This window comes from Xylaria bambusicola, assembly GCF_022495145.1.
Source record: "Xylaria bambusicola strain CBS 139988 unplaced genomic scaffold F5B22scaffold_19, whole genome shotgun sequence".
In the NCBI taxonomy this organism is placed as follows: Eukaryota; Fungi; Ascomycota; class Sordariomycetes; order Xylariales; family Xylariaceae; genus Xylaria; species Xylaria bambusicola.
In genome coordinates, this window is record NW_025953572.1 from 169426 (window position 1) to 189257 (window position 19832).

The following is a 19832-nucleotide window of genomic DNA, read 5'->3' on the forward strand; positions in this document are numbered from 1 at the left end:
TGTCAGCATACCTGATTACTGTAAAGGGCTCGCCCTCACTAATAAGCCAAGTGATCTTCAGGGGGCGCGAACGGGTTAGTTGGCTAGGCACTTTCCTTCCCAAGCTGGTATGTTGTTTCTTCGAAACAACGAGATAAATAACTCAAAAGAGTAGATACAACATGGATATTCGATCATATGTATACACCCGTCATCGGTTTCGCATTCTTGGATGTATCTTATCTATCTCTCTATGTAAGAAAGGCTGTGCCCCGTCGTTGCATTACGGCCGTGCCTGTATTTATCGTATCGTAGATATCTCTTCGACTAGATTCACCTGGTTTTCTTGCTCGTATATTTGTTGATGTCTCTCTTTTATATAAGGCTATCTAAGTGAAAATGCAATTCGACACGGTGGACGCGCTAGGCTTGGCGGAAGGACTTGAGAGTCTCCTCGACGACCCTGCCTTTGACCCCGAGACGCTTGATCACTCTACCCGTCGCCGGCTGAGCGAGGCCGCTCGCAAGCTCTCCTTTGCCACGGAGGCACCGGGAGATACTGCCCACCGGATAGCTCACGCGGTATGTGTTACCAAGATGAATTTCCTAGTTATCCCAGGTGTCCATTTTTCGTTAGAGCCCGACTTAATCTGTGAACACGTTCTCGTGTCGTTCACTATTAACTCCTATATGCTCGTTCTAGTCATTTCAGCTTCCTCTCGCATTGATCGGCGTTGAGACGGGCCTCTTCGATGTCTTATCTGATCTCAAAGGTGCCGTAGCTACTCACGCCGAGCTCGGAGAGAAAACGAGCGTTGACCCTTCTCTGCTGAGTAAGACATATTGCGAATGCCGCGCCTTTTGAAACCTAGTCTCAATATTTCTGACATTGAGACATTCGGCAGAGCGTCTTTTGCGGTACTATCAGTCGTTCGGCATGGTATCGCAACTTGACGACGATGAGTTTGCCGCGAATAATATTACGCGGGCACTAGTGTCTCTTGGAGGACGGTCTGCTCTGCCTTTCATGTGCGTGATTGCGAGATCTCTTACGTTTCCTTTTCCGTCACTTATTTCTCTGTTTCTTTACGCCAATGAGGGGCCTGATTGTGATAAATCCTAATATTGTACCTTCAGTCATTCGACAATAGCACCTGCGATTAACGCTATGCCTCAATACTTGCGTGAAAACAAGTACAGTACGAAGATGGCGGATCCGACGGATATCCCTTGGTATCTCGGGCACGATACCACAGACCCCATTTTCAAATGGATCAATGATCGTCCGGATGTCTTGAAAAGCTTCATGGGTTGGATGGCAGGGCAGCGAGATGGTTTACCTACGTTTTTAGATGTCGTAGACTTCAAAGAGGAATTTGCAAAGGGGGCGGCGGACTCCACCCCTATTTTCGTCGACGTCGGTGGTTCAATGGGCCATCAATGCATCGCGGTGAGGCAAAGATGTCCGGACCTCGTCGGGCGTGTTGTGCTGCAGGATCTTCCGAAGACTATCGAGAAAGTAAAAGCCAACCCGCTCCCCGGCTTTGAAGGGATCGAAATGTTTGAACATGACTTTTTCAACCCGCAGCCGCTTCAAGGTACGTGAACCCCCTCCCTCTCCCCCCTTTTCACCCTTTATGCTATAAGCGCAAGCTCTATTTGATCAACAAATTATCTAATCTAGTGCAGGTGCTAGAGTGTATTACCTGCGCAACGTGCTGCACGACTGGCCCGATGAGAAATGCATCGAAATCCTACGAAACCTAAAGTCGGCTATGACGGCCGAATCCCGCATTCTGATCGATGAGATGATCATGCCGGAACAGGGCGCGCCCTGGCGAGCTACGCAGCAAGACTTCATCATGGGCGCCGTCCTCGCCGCCAAGGAGCGGTCCCACGGCGAATGGCTCGCGCTTTTCGAGGCCGCTGGGTTAAGGATCGAGACCCTGTGGAAATACACCGATGAGTTATCCGATCACTTGATTTCGTTGATACCGAAGTAGAAATGCTTTTGGTGATTACCGGGGTGGTGTAAGCATGAGAGTTGTATTACTGTGTGAACATGGCTCTGCGCGGGCCGAGGCAGGACCTGTCTTATGATCTCACTCAGCAATGACGCTTTTGATAAGAGCTTTAAATAGAAAGCGTTCAGAATACGATTGTTACGTGCTGAGCATAGTAGCTGTTATATGTACTTATTTATCGTATGACCGTGGCATCATATTTTATTCATGCAATTATCACAGAGTCAGCGTATTTTCATCAAGATGAGCTCGCTGTATGGTTTAAATAATGCCTAATATATTATGGTCTTTCCAAGTCAACATCATAAAGCTTATTTGCCATGTAATTGGATATATCAACAGTTTCCACCTGAGTACGTGACCTTATTATTGTACTGCCGATCAATTTAGAGTAAAAACTTTATTTAAATATATAAATGTTAGGAATTAAACTGCGACGAAAACTAAATGATTATAAAATATCTGCGGGAACTGCAACAATAGAGGAACTACTATGAGAGGCTTAGGTACGAGAGGAGAGTTACTTCCGAGCCTTTTCCTTCGACTTGTCATTTCGATGCTGCTTTTTACTCGAAGCAACATCTGCTAGAAGATCAGGCTGTTTCTCTAGCACCATTTTAGCGGCCTCTTTCAACTTTTCATTGCGGCGAACTCTCCACACTTTATGGTATTGTGCGCACTCGCTCCGACAATCCGAACATTTCAAGTTATTACGCGTTGGAGGGGCTTTTCCACACCGGGAGCACAGCCCTGAAGCCATGAACCTTTCTCTTCGTTTTCGACTATTTTCGGCATGACGCTTTCTTTTCTCTTCCGGCCTTTTTGGCTCGACCTTTCTGCTAACTAGCGACAGTAATACCTCTTCTGCCGTGTGGTTCTCCAGAGCCCAGGTACGCTCCCGTTCAAAATGTTTCTTGCATTTATTGCCATTACGAGCTGTACAATGCCCACCACTCCAGGTGCACACCATGATAAGCGTTTTGTCGTTAAAGATTTCGTGACTATGGAAAGGTATCTGTCGTTTTAGAGAAGGCGATTTTCCGCTTGTTGAGCTGGTACTAAGGTTCTTCAATTCGTACGGGTTAGATTATATCTGTGTATTTATAAAAGCAGCTATATCAACAATGGTCTTTGTTCATGTAGCCTTGTTCCTAAACAAAATACCCGTTTCAATCTGGTCAAAGATCATTGAGATGAATATCGTGATTAGTCACACCGCGTACCAATTAGAACGTCAAGGAGGCACAGAAAGTAATGCCACAATGTAACTGTTTCTCAAGGAGCCTAGCTTGCAGGATATTGAAGACACAATAATACGATTTTTTTAGCAAGGGTAACAACGCGTAGTTACCACGCCACTATGTACTATCAGACCCTGTAAAGCCCTTGTACTTGTCTTTATTCACTATACTCAATGTTAATAGTTCTGAGAACAAAGAACGTGCTCGGTAACTAATGATCTATATCCACTACGTAAAGGATACAAAACAGGGAAAGCCTGATTCGCTCGCGATGTGTTACGAAGCCCAAATTCCTTAAGAGGTAGTCAAGAACTATTAGCAACTATGAAAGGGATACCCGTGACTTAAGAATGAAGATCGTGAAGAAAGCTTATAAATACCTACCGCGGCCCGTGCAGCCGATCATCAGATCAACAATTCAGGGGCAGAAGACCTACTATGTTCCTATCCAATATTATTCAATCCTTGTTCGATGAAAACGGTAACTATCTACTTTCATGTTGTTATATTATATTGCACAGTGTACGCGCCTATCTGAAACAGCGTAGCCCACTGCGAGGCGAGTGATTCGGGAGCACCTAGCATCGTGCGAAGAGTGGAATCGAAACATGAACAAACCCAAGAGGGTGTAGTATAAGCTAGGGGATATCTAGTCAATGAATATGCCGCTAGCCCAATGATAGAATATTTGCACAGGGCCATTGCCCTACAACGATTAGAGTGCTCCTCCGTGAGTTAAAATAAAATCAGTATCTCTAGCCAAATCACTGTCCTAGTGAATTAAACAGGATAGTCGCTGTGTCCATGCATGAAGCAGGTGTTCCGGCAAACAGTAAGAGTATTCTGCAGGGGAACTGCTATCTAACGAAGATAGATCGACAGAAACATATGCCGCAGAAAGGCAGTAAGCTTCAGATAATATATCGTACGTATAGCTGACCTTTGCAGTCCATATACGGTGGCCATGTGACCAATTGCTTCTTTGCGAGTTAAGGAATGCCTTCCCTCGAGATACCGCTGCCATGATCGGCCTGACGTCAAGTTGCTGCATCCATGGCAGACGGAGCAAAGCTCTAATATTCAGGATTGCGTATGATGTGACCTCGCATATATCGTCCCATGCACCAGTACTCTCTTGTCCGAGCAAAAGGTCCGCGAGCAGTCAAGAGTCACTATAGGGATTTGGTCTTCCAAGTCCGGCAGAATCTTGAATACTTCCTTAGCCAAGTCCAGGTGCCGATATAGTGACTCGTAAGACTGTGCTAGCAACATCATAGCGTAGTACTTCGAACGATTCTAAGTTTCAATGTAAGTATATCTGCTGAGATTGTGACATGTGTAGCAGTCCCCTTACCCATTTATCTCCCCAGCGACTCGCGAGTGCGCGCGAGGTCAAATAGACAGTCGCTTTATGAATTTGAGAGACATAGCGAACCGGATCACTGCTCTTAAGAAGTGCGCTAAGTACATGGCAGTTCGTACTGAAGCTCGGGTACCGCTCTTTGGGGTAAGTTGTGAAATGGCTTTGCGTCTCGAAAGCGAGAAGACCGTCAGCACTTGGCGAGTATCCAAGACTACGGAGCGTTATCAGAGTCTTCGCAGCGTCGTCAGCGTCAGGGTATGATCCAGGGGCTTTTTCTGTCAGTATTCGTTTCGTCTAGTCTAGTCGTAGCGGATAATGATGAGCGCCACTTACCAAACCCGACGACGCCTTTTAGCTCCAGAGCTTGTTGCAGGAATGTCCCAACGGTTCTAGCTTCATCTTCCGCAATATGGAATCCAGCTCCTAAAAGAGTAGAAACTGTCTATGTAAGACGTCCGAATCGTTAGTTATCGTTGCCTGGCTGTTTTGAATGCATAAGATCATAGATCAATAAAGTCAACTAACCCAAGCAGTCTCAAAAAGAGATGAAGGAAAGGCAGAAGGTACTCCTCCGTCACCGTTTCCATACCCGAACTTCAATACATTTCTGAGGTATGTTTCGGCTGAACTGTCCCACGATGATGCATACATGAGATATGCAGCTGTTGATGATGGGGAACCCATCATTGACCCATTAGGCTCTCGCCAACGAGATATTTTATCGTAGTCTATATGTCCTATCAGGGCTTCGAGAGAGTAGTATAACGTAGAAGGAGTGTCGTAAACTGAAGTCGGAGACAGCATGGCCAGCTTCATTTCGCGAAACTTCCGGAGGTCTTCAAGTTTACGAGACTTCAGGATAATACCGTGATCGCGTAACAGTTCTACATGCTTGATAATCAGTATACCAAACGTCGCCTGATCAGCATTGTTGACATCCAAGGAATCAAGCATCCTGCCCAGAATTCGCTCGGCCTTTATACTCCTTGCCACCCAGTCGACATTCCCAGGAGACTCTTCTAAATGTTTCCTGAGAGCCAACAAACTTGCAGCGGTGTTCAGTATGCCATCCATGGATGTTGAATACGAATCCCAGTCGCCTAGTGGTTGTTGACACTTCAGAATAAAGTCAAAGCATTCCGGAAACAACCATTCTTGGCCGTCAGGTTTCTTTATCATTGCTAACCATGCAGTATCGTATATCGAGGATGACATGGAACCGAAATCGTCATTCTTGGAGCATCTCATAGCAAGCCTTGCAATGAGAGATTCTGCTTGAAGTGAGAGAGATGCCTCCATGGTGAGCGCGAAATGTCAAGCTAGTATCATTCCAACATTCCCGTACAAATGCGAAAGATTGGGTTTATGTCAAGAGTGGTATCTTGGGATGGGAAAGGGGCGCCTCTGCACCACACCTATAGGTGCGCTTATGTGATAAGGGTTATACACCTGGTGGCGGTGATGGTCAGCCATTCTGGTAATACGATCCGAGGGCACGGGAATTTCTGGCGACGGTTATGCATTGGAATCCGATCTAAAACTCGTATTGGTCACTTAACGCCAGCCATGCTGCCGCTCGGATTGCTATCGGCGAGTGGCTTCCCAGTTTTGCCAGGGTTGTTTGAATCGACACTACGAAAGCCAGTGAGCTTATGAGAATCAAGGAGCTTTACAGCGCAGTATCTGTCACGTACTTCTGCGCCTTTCATGATATATTGAACGCTCATTTGAAATGTAGCGAACTACTTCCCCAGAAGATCTTGTCGCGAATTTTGCAAGGGCCTATTATGTCGAGTTAGTACTCAGCGTGCTCGGTCGCATTCTAACTGCTAATTATATGACACACCATTTTAATAAAACCTTTAAGAAATAATCCTAGGGGCCGACCACGTTCTTTTTGCCGATGATCCAGCTCATTCGAAGGTTCTATAGCTCTGGTGAATATAGCTCGACAAAGGATAGCTAGCTAGCTTATCATAACAAGTCGGTGGAGGACATTGTTATACAAAAACGTAGCAGCTATGATCCTGTTTTCAGCGCCTTGCCTGCTGATGGGCAAGACTATACAAATGGCGTAATTGTGTATATTAGGATTGTCATCCAGATAAACGCTGATGGCATTGACCATTGAACGGGAAGAATGAGGTTGGGTCATTGAATCGTTTGATATTGCGTGATCATATTAAAGACCCTGCCTCCTTGGATACAGCCGGGAGGGTCCGTATCTCAGTTGCAAAGGTCTAGTACAGCATCTGAAATTAAAAAAATAGTATTTCTCATTTTAGTTCCATACATCATAACTCTTGACTCTTAAGACAGCGTAATTAATAAGAATCGGCCTCTGCCTGGATAAAAATACCACAATGATGATGATTGCGTGAAAGATACCTTAGGTAGGCAGATGCTGTGGTATTCAAGTACCTAGGTATGTGGATAAAAGCTGTGTGCCTAACCAAGATAGGCAATCAAGGGTTCCGCAGTCCGATTTGAATAGGTACCCGAGGGTACCCCACTCGCTATGCACGGGCCAGTAAGAGACCCCCGATATTCATGCCAAGATTTCACTGGAAGCAATCTACTCCACACGAAAAATCATCATGAGCGGGCCTGTTGACTTTCATAACATCCATATCCTATCATACATAATTACCCTCGTCCTTTCATACGTCCATATTGCTTCAACGGCGCGGCATCCTGTGCTGCTGGGAAGACGCACCTGGTGTGTTGCCTACGTTAATCACACTCTCGACGAAATAGCATATCAAGCTCCCGAGTTGACTGGATCGATTTTGTCCACCATGGCAGACTCGTCGCTCAAGGTTCGCGTCCCAAACTCCCCACGTTGCTGGCATCTAGGTTTCCACTAGAGCTATGTGGAAATTGGCTACGAGATTGGAGATTGGATCACTAACTAACATATCTGACTCCAGGAGCGTCTCCTCAATTCACAGAAGGCCTTCGATGGCTTGCTGTCCCTCATCCCCGCCAAGATGTACTATGGTGAAGATACAAGTGTATGTATCCCCCTTCTGTGTACACTTCGGCCGCGCTGCCTTATTCCTGCTATTTAAGGAACGCATTCATCTACTAGTCGCTACGAGAACTCAGTCACTCACTCTTCTGCTCCTCTACAGGATCAGTGGCAACGAAAAAAACAGACCAAAGCACAAGCTGCCGAGGCGAGACGAAACAAGCTCGATCCCGACAGCGCATTAAATCGAAGTGCTAAGGAGGTCATGGACGAGCAAGCCAGAAAGAAGCGGAAGCACGAACAGATGCAAGACGGCGATGACGACGAGTGGTCAGAAGTTGAAGGCATCGAGACAGAGAAACCCCGCCAAGGCATGAAACAGAAGACTGCCAAGGAATCAAAAAAGAAACAAAAGCAGGAGGCCGAAGAAGCCGAAGTGGACAAGAAGGAGCGGCGGAAAGAAGAAAAGAAAGCGGCGCGGAAAGAACGGAAGGCAGAACGACAACGCTTACGAGAAGAGGAGGCTGAGTTCAACCGGAGAACTGTCAAGGGTGTCAATAAGATCAAACTAGGCAAGCGAGAAGACAAGTCGAAGACGGTACCGGACGACGATGCATTACAGTCCAACTCTGCACATGAGAACCCCGCTCTAAACGGAGGAGACCTGGCCGAAGCAGACGGCCATGCGGTAGATCCCTCTTCGGATGCTGATATAGCCCACGACTCCGAGTCCATGGCATCTCCAACTGATACCCCACAATCCCCCGTGTTCGATATGAATGGAACACCGGCCGATTCTACGGGGCAGGCCCCTAGCGTCACAACATCTGTTTCTTCCACCGATCCAGCAACCGAGAAGCCGAAGCATATTAAGATACCTGCAGACAGCGCTGCACTGCGCGCTCGCCTAGCTGCCAGAATCCAAGCCCTCCGGGAGGCTCGGAAAGCTGACAGCAAACCAATCCGGACACGTGAGGAACTATTAGAATCTCGACGTCAAAAACAAGCAGAACGCAAAGCCCATAAAAAGGAACTAAGGCGGCAGGCTAAGCTAGAAGAAGAACGGAAGCGCGAGGAAGCACTGGCGTCGGCGCGCGAGTCCCCGGGAGGTATTCTCAGTCCGAATATCGAACTTGATGAGCAGCACAACTTTGCATTTGGTCGTGTTGGATTTGGAGATGGCTCACAGTTGTCCCACGACCTCACTCATGTTCTCAACAGAAATGCTAAAAAGGGGCCATCAGACCCTAAGACAGCACTTTTGAAATTTGAGAATCAGAAAAAACGGTTAGAAGCAATGGATGAAGAAAAGCGAAAAGATGTTGAAGAAAAGGAGGCCTGGCTTACTGCCAGACGACGAGCAGAAGGAGAAAAAATCAAGGATGACGAGAAGATGTTGAAAAAGGCTGTTAAGCGAAAGGAAAGCGCTAAGAAGAAAAGCACCAAGGAGTGGGCGGCGAGGAAGGAGGGCGTCGCAAAGAGTATCAAGGACCGACAGAACAAGAGGGAAGAAAATATCAAACAGCGTCGAGACGAGAAACTGCTCGGCAAGGCTGGCAAGAAGAAGGGCGCGAAGAAGACTAAAGGCCGAGCTGGATTTGAAGGCTCTTTCATGGGCAAGAAACGGTGATAGTTGCTGTCAACCTAATGAATCTGTTTCTAGCATGGGAACTATATTTCGGATCGTGATGAAACTGGCCCTGTGTATATATGATACCCTCCCTCTTTTAGGCTAGGAGACGGTGAATCCAGGCCTTTACAATTGTGTTCCTCTTGACTTGAAGGTCTATTGCTTGACACCACCATTATCTTCAATCGTCACAACCCATCATTGCCATATCTCGTCTCCCATACCAAGGAAAATGTTTACCGTTTGCCACAATTATATGGGACAAACAACCATGGCCAGATTTCACTGAGGATTCCCATCCAGCATTCATTTAGCAGTACATGGAACTTAAGGATGAGTTTGATTTGCTCCTCTCTCTCAACGTGGTTTCTGCAATCTACAATTGACGACATCAACCATATGCTCATATTAGGTAGAGCACACACACGCCATATGCTAAATCATAAGTTAATCACTCCTGATCCTGCAAAACGTGAACAAAAAAAAAAAAAAAACCGAATTTGTATCAACCAGGCACCACAAGGCGGACGCCAAACTACCCTTTCCCCAACATAGAGACAGCATGGCTAGGTTAGGTCAAGCTGTTGCAGTTTCTTTCTGTGTCGTATCTTATAGATGTGGACGATATCCCACCTACCTACTTCGTCCCTGCCAAGAACTCCATGCATCACGCAAAAATCACGAACAAGCATACAATCGCTTTTAAGATACCCATGGGAGCAGTGCAGATCCGGACCGCCTATCTCGACCCAACAAAAGCCCTCGCCGAGATGCACGGACAGAGCAGTTCTTCCTCCAGCAACACCACCTGCCTTGCCGGGAAATCGGGGCGTGCCATCACCGCCCTATCACACCCGCTATGCTGATGATGCTATTTGGCACAATGGACTATATATCCGGATCGGTTGGGACTTACCGCTGCTGATTTGCAATTGTTGAGAGACGAGAGGGGAATATATATAACCAAGCTTTGATCATGAATTGTTTGTGAATGAGTTGAGCTTCCCATCAGACTGCGTACACATTGCACGTCACACACAAACATAGCGTGTAGTAGTAGTCAATCGCTAAGCACCTCACCATGCGGTTCCCAACGGCAACACTCCTCGTCCTCGCAACCCAATCTATGGTAGCAAGCGCGAAAGACCCCGTCGTCGGCCCAGTCAATGGATCCCTCGTGGTAGTTGGAGGTGGTTCGCTTTCCGACTCGATCTACCAAGAGGTCATCAACCGCGCAAAAGGCGGCCCGATCATCGTGATCCCTACCGCAGACGAACAGCCCACGTACGACCAGAACGCCGCTGGCGCCGCGACATTCCGCCGTCTAGGCGCATCGAGCGTGACCGTTCTGCACACATATGACCCGAAAGTCGCCGACACAGACGCCTTCGTCGCGCCCCTGCGCAACGCATCGGCCGTCTGGTTCGGCGGAGGCAGACAGTGGCGCCTGGTAGACGCCTACGCAGGCACCAAGGCCGAAGCCGCCTTTCAAGCCGTGCTCGACCGCGGCGGCGTCATCGGCGGCAGCTCGGCGGGCGCGAGCATCCAGGGCAGCTTCCTGGCGCGCGGCGACACCAAGACGAACCAGATCCTCGTGGGCGACCACACCGTCGGCTTCGGGTATCTGCGGAACGTCGCCATCGACCAACACGTGCTGGTGCGGGGCCGCATCTTCGACATGTTCGAGATCCTGAAGGTGCGGCCCGAGCTGCTCGGCTTCGGATGCGACGAGAACACGGCGCTCGTGGTCGACGGGGACGACGCGCACGTCATCGGGGCGACGTACTGCGCGATCTACGACGGCGGCTTCTGGGCGCGCGAGGGCAGCGCCGAGAAGAATCTGCCGCCGAGCGATCAGCTCTTCTACTTCTTGAGGGCTGGGGATAAATATAATCTCGCTCAGCGCAAGGTCGTTCAATAGAGTTTTGATGGCGAGGAAAAGCCATGAGACTGGGTGGAATTGAGTGGATTGTGTACGGTATGAAGTTTTGTCACTGCTTCTACTTGAATAGCACCAATTTACTTGATACAGAACAAATGCTTGACAGCCGTGTCTGATGTGCATATGATCTTAACACTGCCCGGTCTTGCTTCTGAGTCTGCGTTGCATTCATTGTCCCATATCAGCATCAATATTGCTTTGAAAGAGGTGGTGCATTCGGTTGTGCCGGCGCCCTAATTTTTCCAGCTCAAAATACTCAGGTACTTATAGGTTGTATATCTTGTTATTACCTAGGTACGGTTGTATATAGAAATCAGAACAACTGCGGTTCAAGATGATCAAATGCATACATACAATTGCTCATGACGAGTCTATACTCATGAAGGTGCTACTATTGGTTGATACTTCGCACGACAAAAATGACTATTATATAAGTAATAATAAAGACAAAACTTGCATCGACTGGGGCACATGGTCTAGTGGTATGATATTCGCTTTGCATTCTCTACAGTTCTGACTGTCTAGGTGTAATCTGCGAAGGGTCCGGGGTTCAATTCCCTGTGTGTCCAAAGTTCTATCTTTTACACTTTTTGCTTTTTTTTTTCATAACGTATCTGACATCTCGTCCCTTTCTGGTTTGATTTGTCACTTCTGCTGTTTGAATAGGCAGCACGGGAACAATTTCTAGTAGGACTTTGTCTTAATCTCACTGAGCAGGTAATGTTAGCTTTTTTAAGTGTACTAGGTAGGGGTAAAGAAGGTATAAGATGATCTTTCATAACTATCCGTGATTCAACTAGTTTTCATTTCTACGTGAGGGTTAACGAGCTATTTATATAGTGAGGTAATAATCATTACTTGTGGTGAATGTTTCATGTTTATTAGTTCTATGAACAAAGAAGAAGGTATCTTACTACTACTCTTCTAGACTCGCCTTTTCTTTCTCCTTCTCCTCTCTAGGCGGCTCCGCATCAGCGATCTGTCTCTCTGCATCTTCAAGAAAACTCATTCTTAGTGGCGCCGGGACTTTCATTCCAAGGAAGATTTTCATCACGACCATCGCTGCCAATCTTGGCTCTAGCGGGTACGGTACGTCCTGGCCTTGAATCAGCCGGATCCGGTACTCGTCGAGGTCATCGGGAAGTCGAAGCGTGGCCTCTCCTACTGCTTCTTTCATGCGACAGTTACATTGTGTAACGTGCTTCATTTTGCAGTGGTTAAAGATAAACTGTGTTCCATGGCGGCTACGAAAGTAAGTTCCGTGACAACCACTTTCGGGGTTTCCGATGATGATTTGCGGAGCTGTATTTCCTGCTGGAGGCCTGAAATCTTTCACAGCGTCGCAGACGCCCTGGCGGAGTTCAGATTCTAGAGCAAAGGGTAGGTACTTTGAGGGAAATGGTCCTCTTCTAGATGAGAATGACGGCATTGTCTCGTGTGCTGGAATATGTCTTCAATATTTGCGCTGCGCGATAATGTAAAAAACTGGATGTGTAAGTTGGGCTATATGTGTTGGTCAATAAAAGTTGTGGTGGTCAATGGTTGAAAAATGTCTTCCTTGGAAATCCGGCTGTTTAAATAAGCATTTGATATATACAACAGCCGTGGTATGGACAAAGCATCCGTACTGTTTCATCTATGCAGTAATGATACAAACTTGTATCAAAGCCTTTGATTAGTATTGAACCTAGGAGTCGAATTTCAAGCCACCGGTAGTTGTTATGTGCACCTCCGCCTCCTACCAAAAATTGCCTTGCTTCCTATATCCACAATGGCGAACACATTGAAGCCGAAAGTATAGTGTATATAACAGAAAACAATGGCATTGTTATGGAGCAAGACTCGAAGGGTTCTTTGTCATGACGTTTCAGTTATAACCTGTGGAATTCCCCTTTAAGAGCTGAATAGTTCTAGTCGATGTTTTATAGATACATTTCAGAAGTAACATAGCCGATACGCAGAAATTGCATAGCAACCAACGAACTAGTAAAGTTTTACACTCCAAACATTTATATCAAGATGACTACAATAACAGCAACTCCCATGCTCCCCCATGAGGTTGAGATTCACCTCGCATATGAGCAACTGAAAACCCACGCATGGGATAACTTTCACTACCGTCTAACACAAACAGACATAGAAGAACTCATATTTTCTGATATGTGGGGTTCATTAGAACAATTTATAGAATACATGGGGCAAGAGGGCGTGAACGTAGGCACGCCCATCGAAGGCACAGCGAACTATAAGCCCCCTCCCACGACACAACTGTATACAAACGAGGAATTAGCAGCTATGGACGCATTAATTCTTCCCCTAGACTATGCTATATCTCCTAGAAGTATAGACGAGCAAATAGAGGCTTTCGAAAGGCACAATCCCTTAGAAGACCCAGACGACGAAGACATTGACGCTGAGAGTGTTTTTACAGACTATTCTGGTGACACTCTTCCACCATATGATGGTATTAAGCTCCCACCCTACCAGGCCAACCTTATTGAGCACATTTATATATGCAATGAGGCTTCGTCCAATCTACCGAAGAACTCTGGCAGCTCCTGCACCACAGACTCTGATCCTGAGGTCCAGAGGAGGAAGAACCCCTTCGCAAAGATCCGCCCCCGTATATCGTCCAAAGCTAAACGGCTTAGGGAGAAACTACGCTTCCGTAAGGATGGAATATCTACTATGGAAGAACCAACCAGGACGGTGTTGGAAAATTTCCCAGGAGAACGAATACTCGAGTCTCGGAAACTTGCTGAAAAGCTCAGCCACCTTTCGCCTCAGCGGGCACTGAGGCGAGTCAGAGATTTCATTACCTTCCGCAGTTCACGCTTCGGTTAACTTCTCCTAGTATATATTTCCCCTCTTCTTACTTTTCCCCTTTTATACCTTCAGCTATATCTATATATATCAAAGGTACATCTGAGTAGATTTCCATTCTTCGCTTTATTCTCTTCTCGATTCTCCACTACTTCATTCTACGTATAGTAGTATCTGTTCACAAGCATATGGCTTTATTCACGCTGGTGGGCGGCGTGCCGTAATCGGTGAGCTTTCATGCTCACACAAAAGCTTTTTCAAGAATAATTCATGACGCATATAGCGTTCAAAATCGTCTACGGAATTATATAATTTCTCACATGTTGCCCGGCAAGTTCAACGTGAACCCGCCGTCGAGAATGGTGACCGTGCCCCAGAGGAAGTCATTGGTAACAAGAGTGAGGATGACCTATTTCAAGTTAGTACTTATAGCTACACCTCACTCCACTTTCCAGGTGTCCCTATAGCTTGCGACTGCTCAGAAGGATTTGGAGTCTGCGAAACAATTAAAGCAGAACTTACACTGGCAATTTCACGCGGTGACCCCATCCTCTTGACCGTCTTCACTCCCATCGACTGCAAAAAGGCGCGGAACTGCTCTACATCGTAGTTGCTTTGGTTATCGTCGTTGGAAGCGCCAGTGGTCATCTCGGACGGGAAATATCCTGTTCAGTAGAGCAGAATACGTTAACCAGTCTTGTTGTACCTAGAGAGCAAGACTACAGCTATGAAACCAGAATAGCTACTAATGAACGAGTGGTAGTAGGAAAATAGGAGCATACATACCGAGCGCAAGTCCGTTCACTCGGACATTGATGTTCTCATGGCTGAGATCATACGCCATTTGACGCGTGACGTGGATTGCAGCAGCCTTGCTGGCCTATAGCGCCCGTTAGAATTTGCCATGAAAAGCAAAGAAATGGGAGTGAGGATATACATTATACGAGTACTGGGAGTTCTGCGTCCTACTTCATAATTAGCCAAGCGGCCCCAGTATTCTGTATTTTTGCAACCGGGTTTCATATATCCGCCTGATGGCTCCTTCGGAATATAGGTATACTACTCGACCCACGTTATACGCCCCGCGTATAGTCCCAGGTTTCCGCTGAATCGACATATGCCCAGGAGTCTGAAAAGAATACTCACATGCGCAGAAGCCCGCTGATGGAAGCATTGTTGATCACGGTACCGACTTGCTTTGCGGGGCTGCTGATCGCCTTTGCTAACAGTGGCAAGAAGGCCGCGGTCACGAAATAGGGGGATGTGGCGTTCGTGAGGAAACCTGAAGAATGTTAGTCAAATACCCTGAAGCTGACACCGCGTGACTTCAAAGAGTTCATTCGTAGTCCCTGATGCGATAACCACGGAATTAACGCGATAGTGCGCAAACGAGTAGACTTTGAACAGCCTCTAACTCGACAAACCTCATGACCAGGGCTGCGAGGGAGTGTAGTATAACGAAGCGGAAGGAAACGTAAACCAATAAGTGAACCCAAGCCGTGGACGTACTCTGCTGCCAATTATCCTCAATCTCCTCAGCAAACATCGCCGCACCAAATGCCTCCGGTCCATCAGTAGGCTTTGCAGCAGGCCTGCTCTTCCAAACGCCAGCATTGTTGACAAGACTATCCAAGAATCAAGTCAGCATATCAGCACACCGCGACGCTCTTCCCAAGTATAAAAAGCCAACTCGAACAGATAGGATCATGCAAGCCAACATCAAGCGGCGGAAGTAAAAGCAGACAGGGGCGCAAAGACACTCACACATTAAGGTACCCCTCTTTCTCTCCGATCTTTGCGGCTGCGCTCTTTATGCTCTCCTTATCCGTGACGTCCATAACAAGCGGTAATATCTCCCCGGCGTGTTCGCCCAGCTGATCCTTCGCGCCATGGAGTCGCGCGCTCGTCTCGAGGACATCGGCCCGGCGACCGGTGATGTACACCTTTGCGCCATTAGCAGCGAGCGTCTGCGCAATCACTGCCGAAAAGGCATACCTCGTTAGACATATTTCCAAACCAGCATCAGCCTTGATTAATAGGACGCGTAGGGGAGCGACGGACGGAGGCAGCAGAGGTGAAAGAAAGTAAGTGAATTCAGGGGAGGTGACGTACTTAAGCCCACGCCCGTGCCTCCTCCGGTTACTATGATCAAGATATCGAATAATCAGCTTACACCCAAAGCGACGAAAATAAGCGTAAAAGTGGGAGAGGTATCACAGGGAAAGTGATAGCCAAAGAAGGGAGGGTTTTCAAAAAAAAACACGAACCGACAGCGACCCAATCCTTCAGGCCGAAGAGAGCAGCAGCAGATAGGGGGTGAGGAGCATCCATTGCGAAAAGAAGCAAAACTACCAAGGACGACAACGAGATGTACACGAAGAGTCCAGCGAGTAGAAATAGTGAGTGCGTAAAGACACTTTACGCCAAAAAGACGAAGAAAAAGGGGGAAAGGGGTAGGAAGAGAGAGAAAGCAACTTCTTATAAATACGAGAGCTTAGGACCTGTATGTATGTATTACTAGTAACCTGCCTCGAACCAATCACAATATTCCATTCGGATTTAGCGATAACAACCCCGCTTACATGATCAGGAATAGAATAAGAGAAGGAGGGAAAGGAGAGGTAAGGTAAGGTAAGGTAGGGAAGCGATCTTCCCGCTCCGGAAGCAGACAGAGCTCACTTACACCGGGGGGCGCCTCGACCACTTTGTGTGTGTGCGCGTGCGAGCGAGCGAGCGAACTTGTCTGCCAAGCTCGTCGCGAAAGTGGAACCAGATTGCACCAATCAAGATACCGTAATTCCCGATTCTAGCACGCAAGAGAGAAAGCTAAAGCACCATGGGGGAAAAAAAGTAAGCCTACATCACGATGATGACTATTCCTCCTCGGTCAGGTCAGGGAGCCGAGGTCGAAAAGTTCTAGGAATAGCTGATTAAGAATTCATATCTTGAATCTGTATTGAGCGTAGCCATACACAGCGCTTTGCGAGTTTTCTTTTGGTGAAAATAAAAATAAAAATAAAAAAAGGGTTTCCGAACAACTAACGAATACACGCCCCTTCAATGCCTCCCCGTTTCTACCCCGCTTACAGACAAGACAAGACAAGATCAGACCAGACCAGACAGACCGTGAACCGTGGTATTATCGCAGCAGCAAAGGATCTAAAAAGAATGCAAATGCCAGCAACTTCTAGTGGCCTGGGGTTTAGATCCTAGATCACCCCAGAATGCGTCGGATCCCTTAGGACCTCGTGTGTTGTTTACACAGTTCGATGCTTCACCTTAAAGAGTCCCTACTATAACCCAGCGAATTTCGGACTGCTAGGCTGCAGTACATTATACGATGGCGTGCCAGACGACTTTAGTAAGTTGGCCTCGCGTTCAGCCTTTTCCCGATCCATCTGTGCTCTATCGGCTTTCGTCATGCGAGGCTTGCGTGTTATGCCACCTCGTGAGCCGGGACCACCACCACGACCTCGTCCAGTGCCGGTAGCAGCGCCCCTGCTTCCACCACGTCCACCACGGGAGCCTCGACCGCGTTTAGGAAGGCCATCACCCCTATACTTTGTTAGCTTCGCTCTACCCTTGTCAAGTAATTCCACATACCGTCCTGGTTCAGGTTTTTCAATCTCGCGGACTAAGGGACCCGAGTAGACGAAAAACCCATCCCTACTCGCTGCTGCCTGCTCTTCCCATAGTAGCTCTGAGTCGTCAACGAAGTCGTCATCTCTATCGTATTCGTCTTCCTTGAAATGCCTCTTCTTCTTGGCTGGCTTGCCATCAGTAGCCTTGTCGGGGCCACTTGTACCGCCCATCTCGACATTAGAGTCCTCATTATCCGACTCATCCACCGACATCTCATCACCTTCTCGGCTGGAGTCGTTTTGTGCTAACGCTGCGGAAGCAGCAGCGATACGCGCTTTACGAGCCTTGTGCTCTGCCTGGCGTGGGTGCAGAGCTTCCCAGCCGTACACTTCCTCGGCCATTCGCATGAAGTTGACGTATTTGTTGGTTTCGCCATTCAGGGGGATATTCAAAACGATAGAGGGTACAACAAGCTCCGAACCGGGCTCAGCCCTACCAAAATCGAGAATGGACCGTCCCGGAACTGGGTCTATTGACTCTTTGGCGGGGTGAATGCGAGGTGAAGATGATGTTGCACTGTAGTTCTTAGAGGCGGCTCGTTTGGCGCCGGCAGCTCCGATAGTGGTTATAGACGTGGGACGAATTTCTATCTTGGAAGCGGCTAAGGCTGATAAAGGGGTCGCGGGCTTCTTTGACTCCACTGCAGGCGGTTTGGGAGCGGGGGGAGGTGCAAAATCCCTCCTGAAAGGATTGGGCGAGGCGGGCACAGAAGCAGAATCTTGCTGTGGGCGGGATTGTGTTTGAGGTTGTGAATGATTTTGCTGCTGATTGGTGGCGAAAGAAGTATGGGATGGTACAGGTGAAATAATATTTGGCATGGGGGGGTCAACCAGACTAGCAATTGAAGGCGATGCACTCGCACGATTTAGGATATTTGTGTTATTTGGCCCGTGTGGCGATCCCAGTGCGCTTTGATAACTATGAGAGACCATCGTCTCTCTCACAGGGTCATAATTAGAAGAACGAATAGGATCATATGCAGTGCCGCTGGTTCGGGGGGTTACAGTAGGCCTTGGCGGTGGCGGCTGTGGCTGTTGCTGCTGCTGATATGGTTTCGGTTCCGGGTCGGCGTTTAGAATGCTCGACATGGAGCCCGGCATTGACTCTCGCTTTGGCTCTCTCTGCGGTATCGGTTCCAAGCGTCCCATTGTGGTGGCCATCTCCGTAATTTTAGGCTGACGAGATGCAGCGCCGGCTGAGGCGGGACCAGCTGGTGAACTTGCGGCTCGTGGAGGAGCGTCAACGTTCTCGCCCTCAGCAGCGCCCGCCGTCTTACGGCGCCGCTGCGTAGGAGGCGCATTTGGGTCCTTGGGTTTCCGAGTGCGTTTTGGTTTCTCAGAACCTTCCTCGGCATTGGCACTATTCCGTTTGATCCGTGAACCGGGTTTAGGCCCTGGCTTCCGCCTGGGAAGGCCGTCCTTGGTAAGGAGAGGCTGACCCGACCCATCATATCTGATGGTGGATGGGTCGACTATGATCTCATCAAGTTCTCCTCCATTTGGCTTGGATTTTGTAAAGCCGGGGGATGTTGGTGCAGAAAGCATGGAGGGCGGATCCGACAATTCGGGTGAAGAGCTGAATCGTGTACGGTTGCCGGATGCTGTGGCCATTTCAGCAGAGAAGGAGACTTATAGGAAGATTGAATTGATCAAGAGTTGATCCAAGTAAGTAGAGTTATGCCAGAAGTTCGCATAGATTGGCTGATGAATGAACGGCTCGTGAATTCCCGCTTAGTGATTACACAATGGATATTAGAGATCCTTTGATACTCATGAAGCAGACTGAATGGGTCACACAAGTTGACCAGGGATTCAAGCCGTTTACACGAAATGTCAATGAGGCTGATTAATACAACGTCAAGGTCACGCGAACCTCTGAAGAATGAGATGTCAGTCCTGAGATTGGTGAGATTCTTCCGTTTCAAGATCCAGGCGTGTGGCTGGAGACGCAGCAAGCGCGGCTTGAGCGCGTTATGGTCTCTTGGCGTTTTAGAAAGCAATTGAGTTACTTTTCAAGGTTACCTAATGCTAGGGAGGTATAGATTAGTAATGCAATTAATTAGATGCACCTAACTGCTCGGGGGCGTAAAGGGCAGCTTGTTGGAGTGTTTCTTCCTAGTGGACGCGACACTCTGGTGTGGTACCTGACCACCGAAGGGGAATCAGGAATTGGGAATTGAGAATTGGAGATAGGAGATTGGAGAGAGAGGGTTGATAA

At 47.9% G+C, this 19832-nt stretch overlaps 8 protein-coding genes and 1 non-coding gene across 9 annotated transcripts; 5 read left to right on the forward strand and 4 right to left on the reverse strand.

Moving 5' to 3' along the window:
• Window positions 1-351: 351 nt before the first annotated feature.
• F5B22DRAFT_605571 (S-adenosyl-L-methionine-dependent methyltransferase) lies at window positions 352-2259 on the forward strand. Its single transcript, XM_047974856.1, has 5 exons — window positions 352-561; window positions 683-812; window positions 885-1008; window positions 1117-1577; window positions 1669-2259. The coding sequence occupies exons 1-5, from the start codon at window positions 379-381 to the stop codon at window positions 1980-1982; spliced, it is 1212 nt and encodes a 403-aa protein (XP_047831033.1). The 5' UTR covers window positions 352-378; the 3' UTR covers window positions 1983-2259.
• A 2162-nt stretch (window positions 2260-4421) lies between these two features.
• F5B22DRAFT_138040 (uncharacterized protein) lies at window positions 4422-6031 on the reverse strand. Its single transcript, XM_047969020.1, has 3 exons — window positions 5133-6031; window positions 4941-5049; window positions 4422-4876 (listed from the first exon to the last, which is right to left on the reverse strand). The coding sequence occupies exons 1-3, from the start codon at window positions 5904-5906 to the stop codon at window positions 4548-4550; spliced, it is 1212 nt and encodes a 403-aa protein (XP_047831034.1). The 5' UTR covers window positions 5907-6031; the 3' UTR covers window positions 4422-4547.
• A 1172-nt stretch (window positions 6032-7203) lies between these two features.
• On the forward strand, window positions 7204-9702 carry F5B22DRAFT_605576 (SURF6-domain-containing protein; the record flags this gene model as incomplete). The annotated part of the gene is made up of 3 exons (XM_047974857.1): window positions 7204-7426; window positions 7538-7621; window positions 7742-9702. Coding segments are annotated over 3 exons (1774 nt in total), but the record flags the coding sequence as incomplete, so codon positions are not given.
• On the forward strand, window positions 9687-11570 carry F5B22DRAFT_605577 (uncharacterized protein). Its single transcript, XM_047974858.1, has one exon. The coding sequence runs from the start codon at window positions 10290-10292 to the stop codon at window positions 11127-11129; it is 840 nt and encodes a 279-aa protein (XP_047831036.1). The 5' UTR covers window positions 9687-10289; the 3' UTR covers window positions 11130-11570.
• Window positions 11571-11615: 45 nt separating this feature from the next.
• Window positions 11616-11719, forward strand: F5B22DRAFT_t99. Its single transcript has one exon. It is a non-coding gene; the product is annotated as a tRNA-Ala (tRNA).
• Window positions 11720-12066: 347 nt separating this feature from the next.
• Window positions 12067-12579, reverse strand: F5B22DRAFT_646277 (uncharacterized protein; the record flags this gene model as incomplete). Its single annotated transcript, XM_047978710.1, has 1 exon — window positions 12067-12579. One exon carries the CDS (start codon window positions 12577-12579, stop codon window positions 12067-12069), a length of 513 nt encoding a protein of 170 aa, XP_047831037.1.
• A 590-nt stretch (window positions 12580-13169) lies between these two features.
• On the forward strand, window positions 13170-14471 carry F5B22DRAFT_655232 (uncharacterized protein; the record flags this gene model as incomplete). The annotated part of the gene is made up of 1 exon (XM_047979870.1): window positions 13170-14471. One exon carries the CDS (start codon window positions 13170-13172, stop codon window positions 13992-13994), a length of 825 nt encoding a protein of 274 aa, XP_047831038.1. The 3' UTR covers window positions 13995-14471.
• F5B22DRAFT_605582 (NAD(P)-binding protein) lies at window positions 13981-16763 on the reverse strand. Its single transcript, XM_047974859.1, has 9 exons — window positions 16241-16763; window positions 16086-16115; window positions 15738-15951; window positions 15483-15598; window positions 15120-15255; window positions 14911-14938; window positions 14760-14853; window positions 14496-14638; window positions 13981-14382 (listed from the first exon to the last, which is right to left on the reverse strand). The coding sequence occupies exons 1-9, from the start codon at window positions 16302-16304 to the stop codon at window positions 14290-14292; spliced, it is 918 nt and encodes a 305-aa protein (XP_047831039.1). The 5' UTR covers window positions 16305-16763; the 3' UTR covers window positions 13981-14289.
• A 503-nt stretch (window positions 16764-17266) lies between these two features.
• F5B22DRAFT_636157 (uncharacterized protein) lies at window positions 17267-19225 on the reverse strand (the record flags this gene model as incomplete). Its single annotated transcript, XM_047977248.1, has 2 exons — window positions 17267-17528; window positions 17577-19225. 2 exons carry the CDS (start codon window positions 19223-19225, stop codon window positions 17267-17269), a joined length of 1911 nt encoding a protein of 636 aa, XP_047831040.1.
• Window positions 19226-19832: the final 607 nt, after the last annotated feature.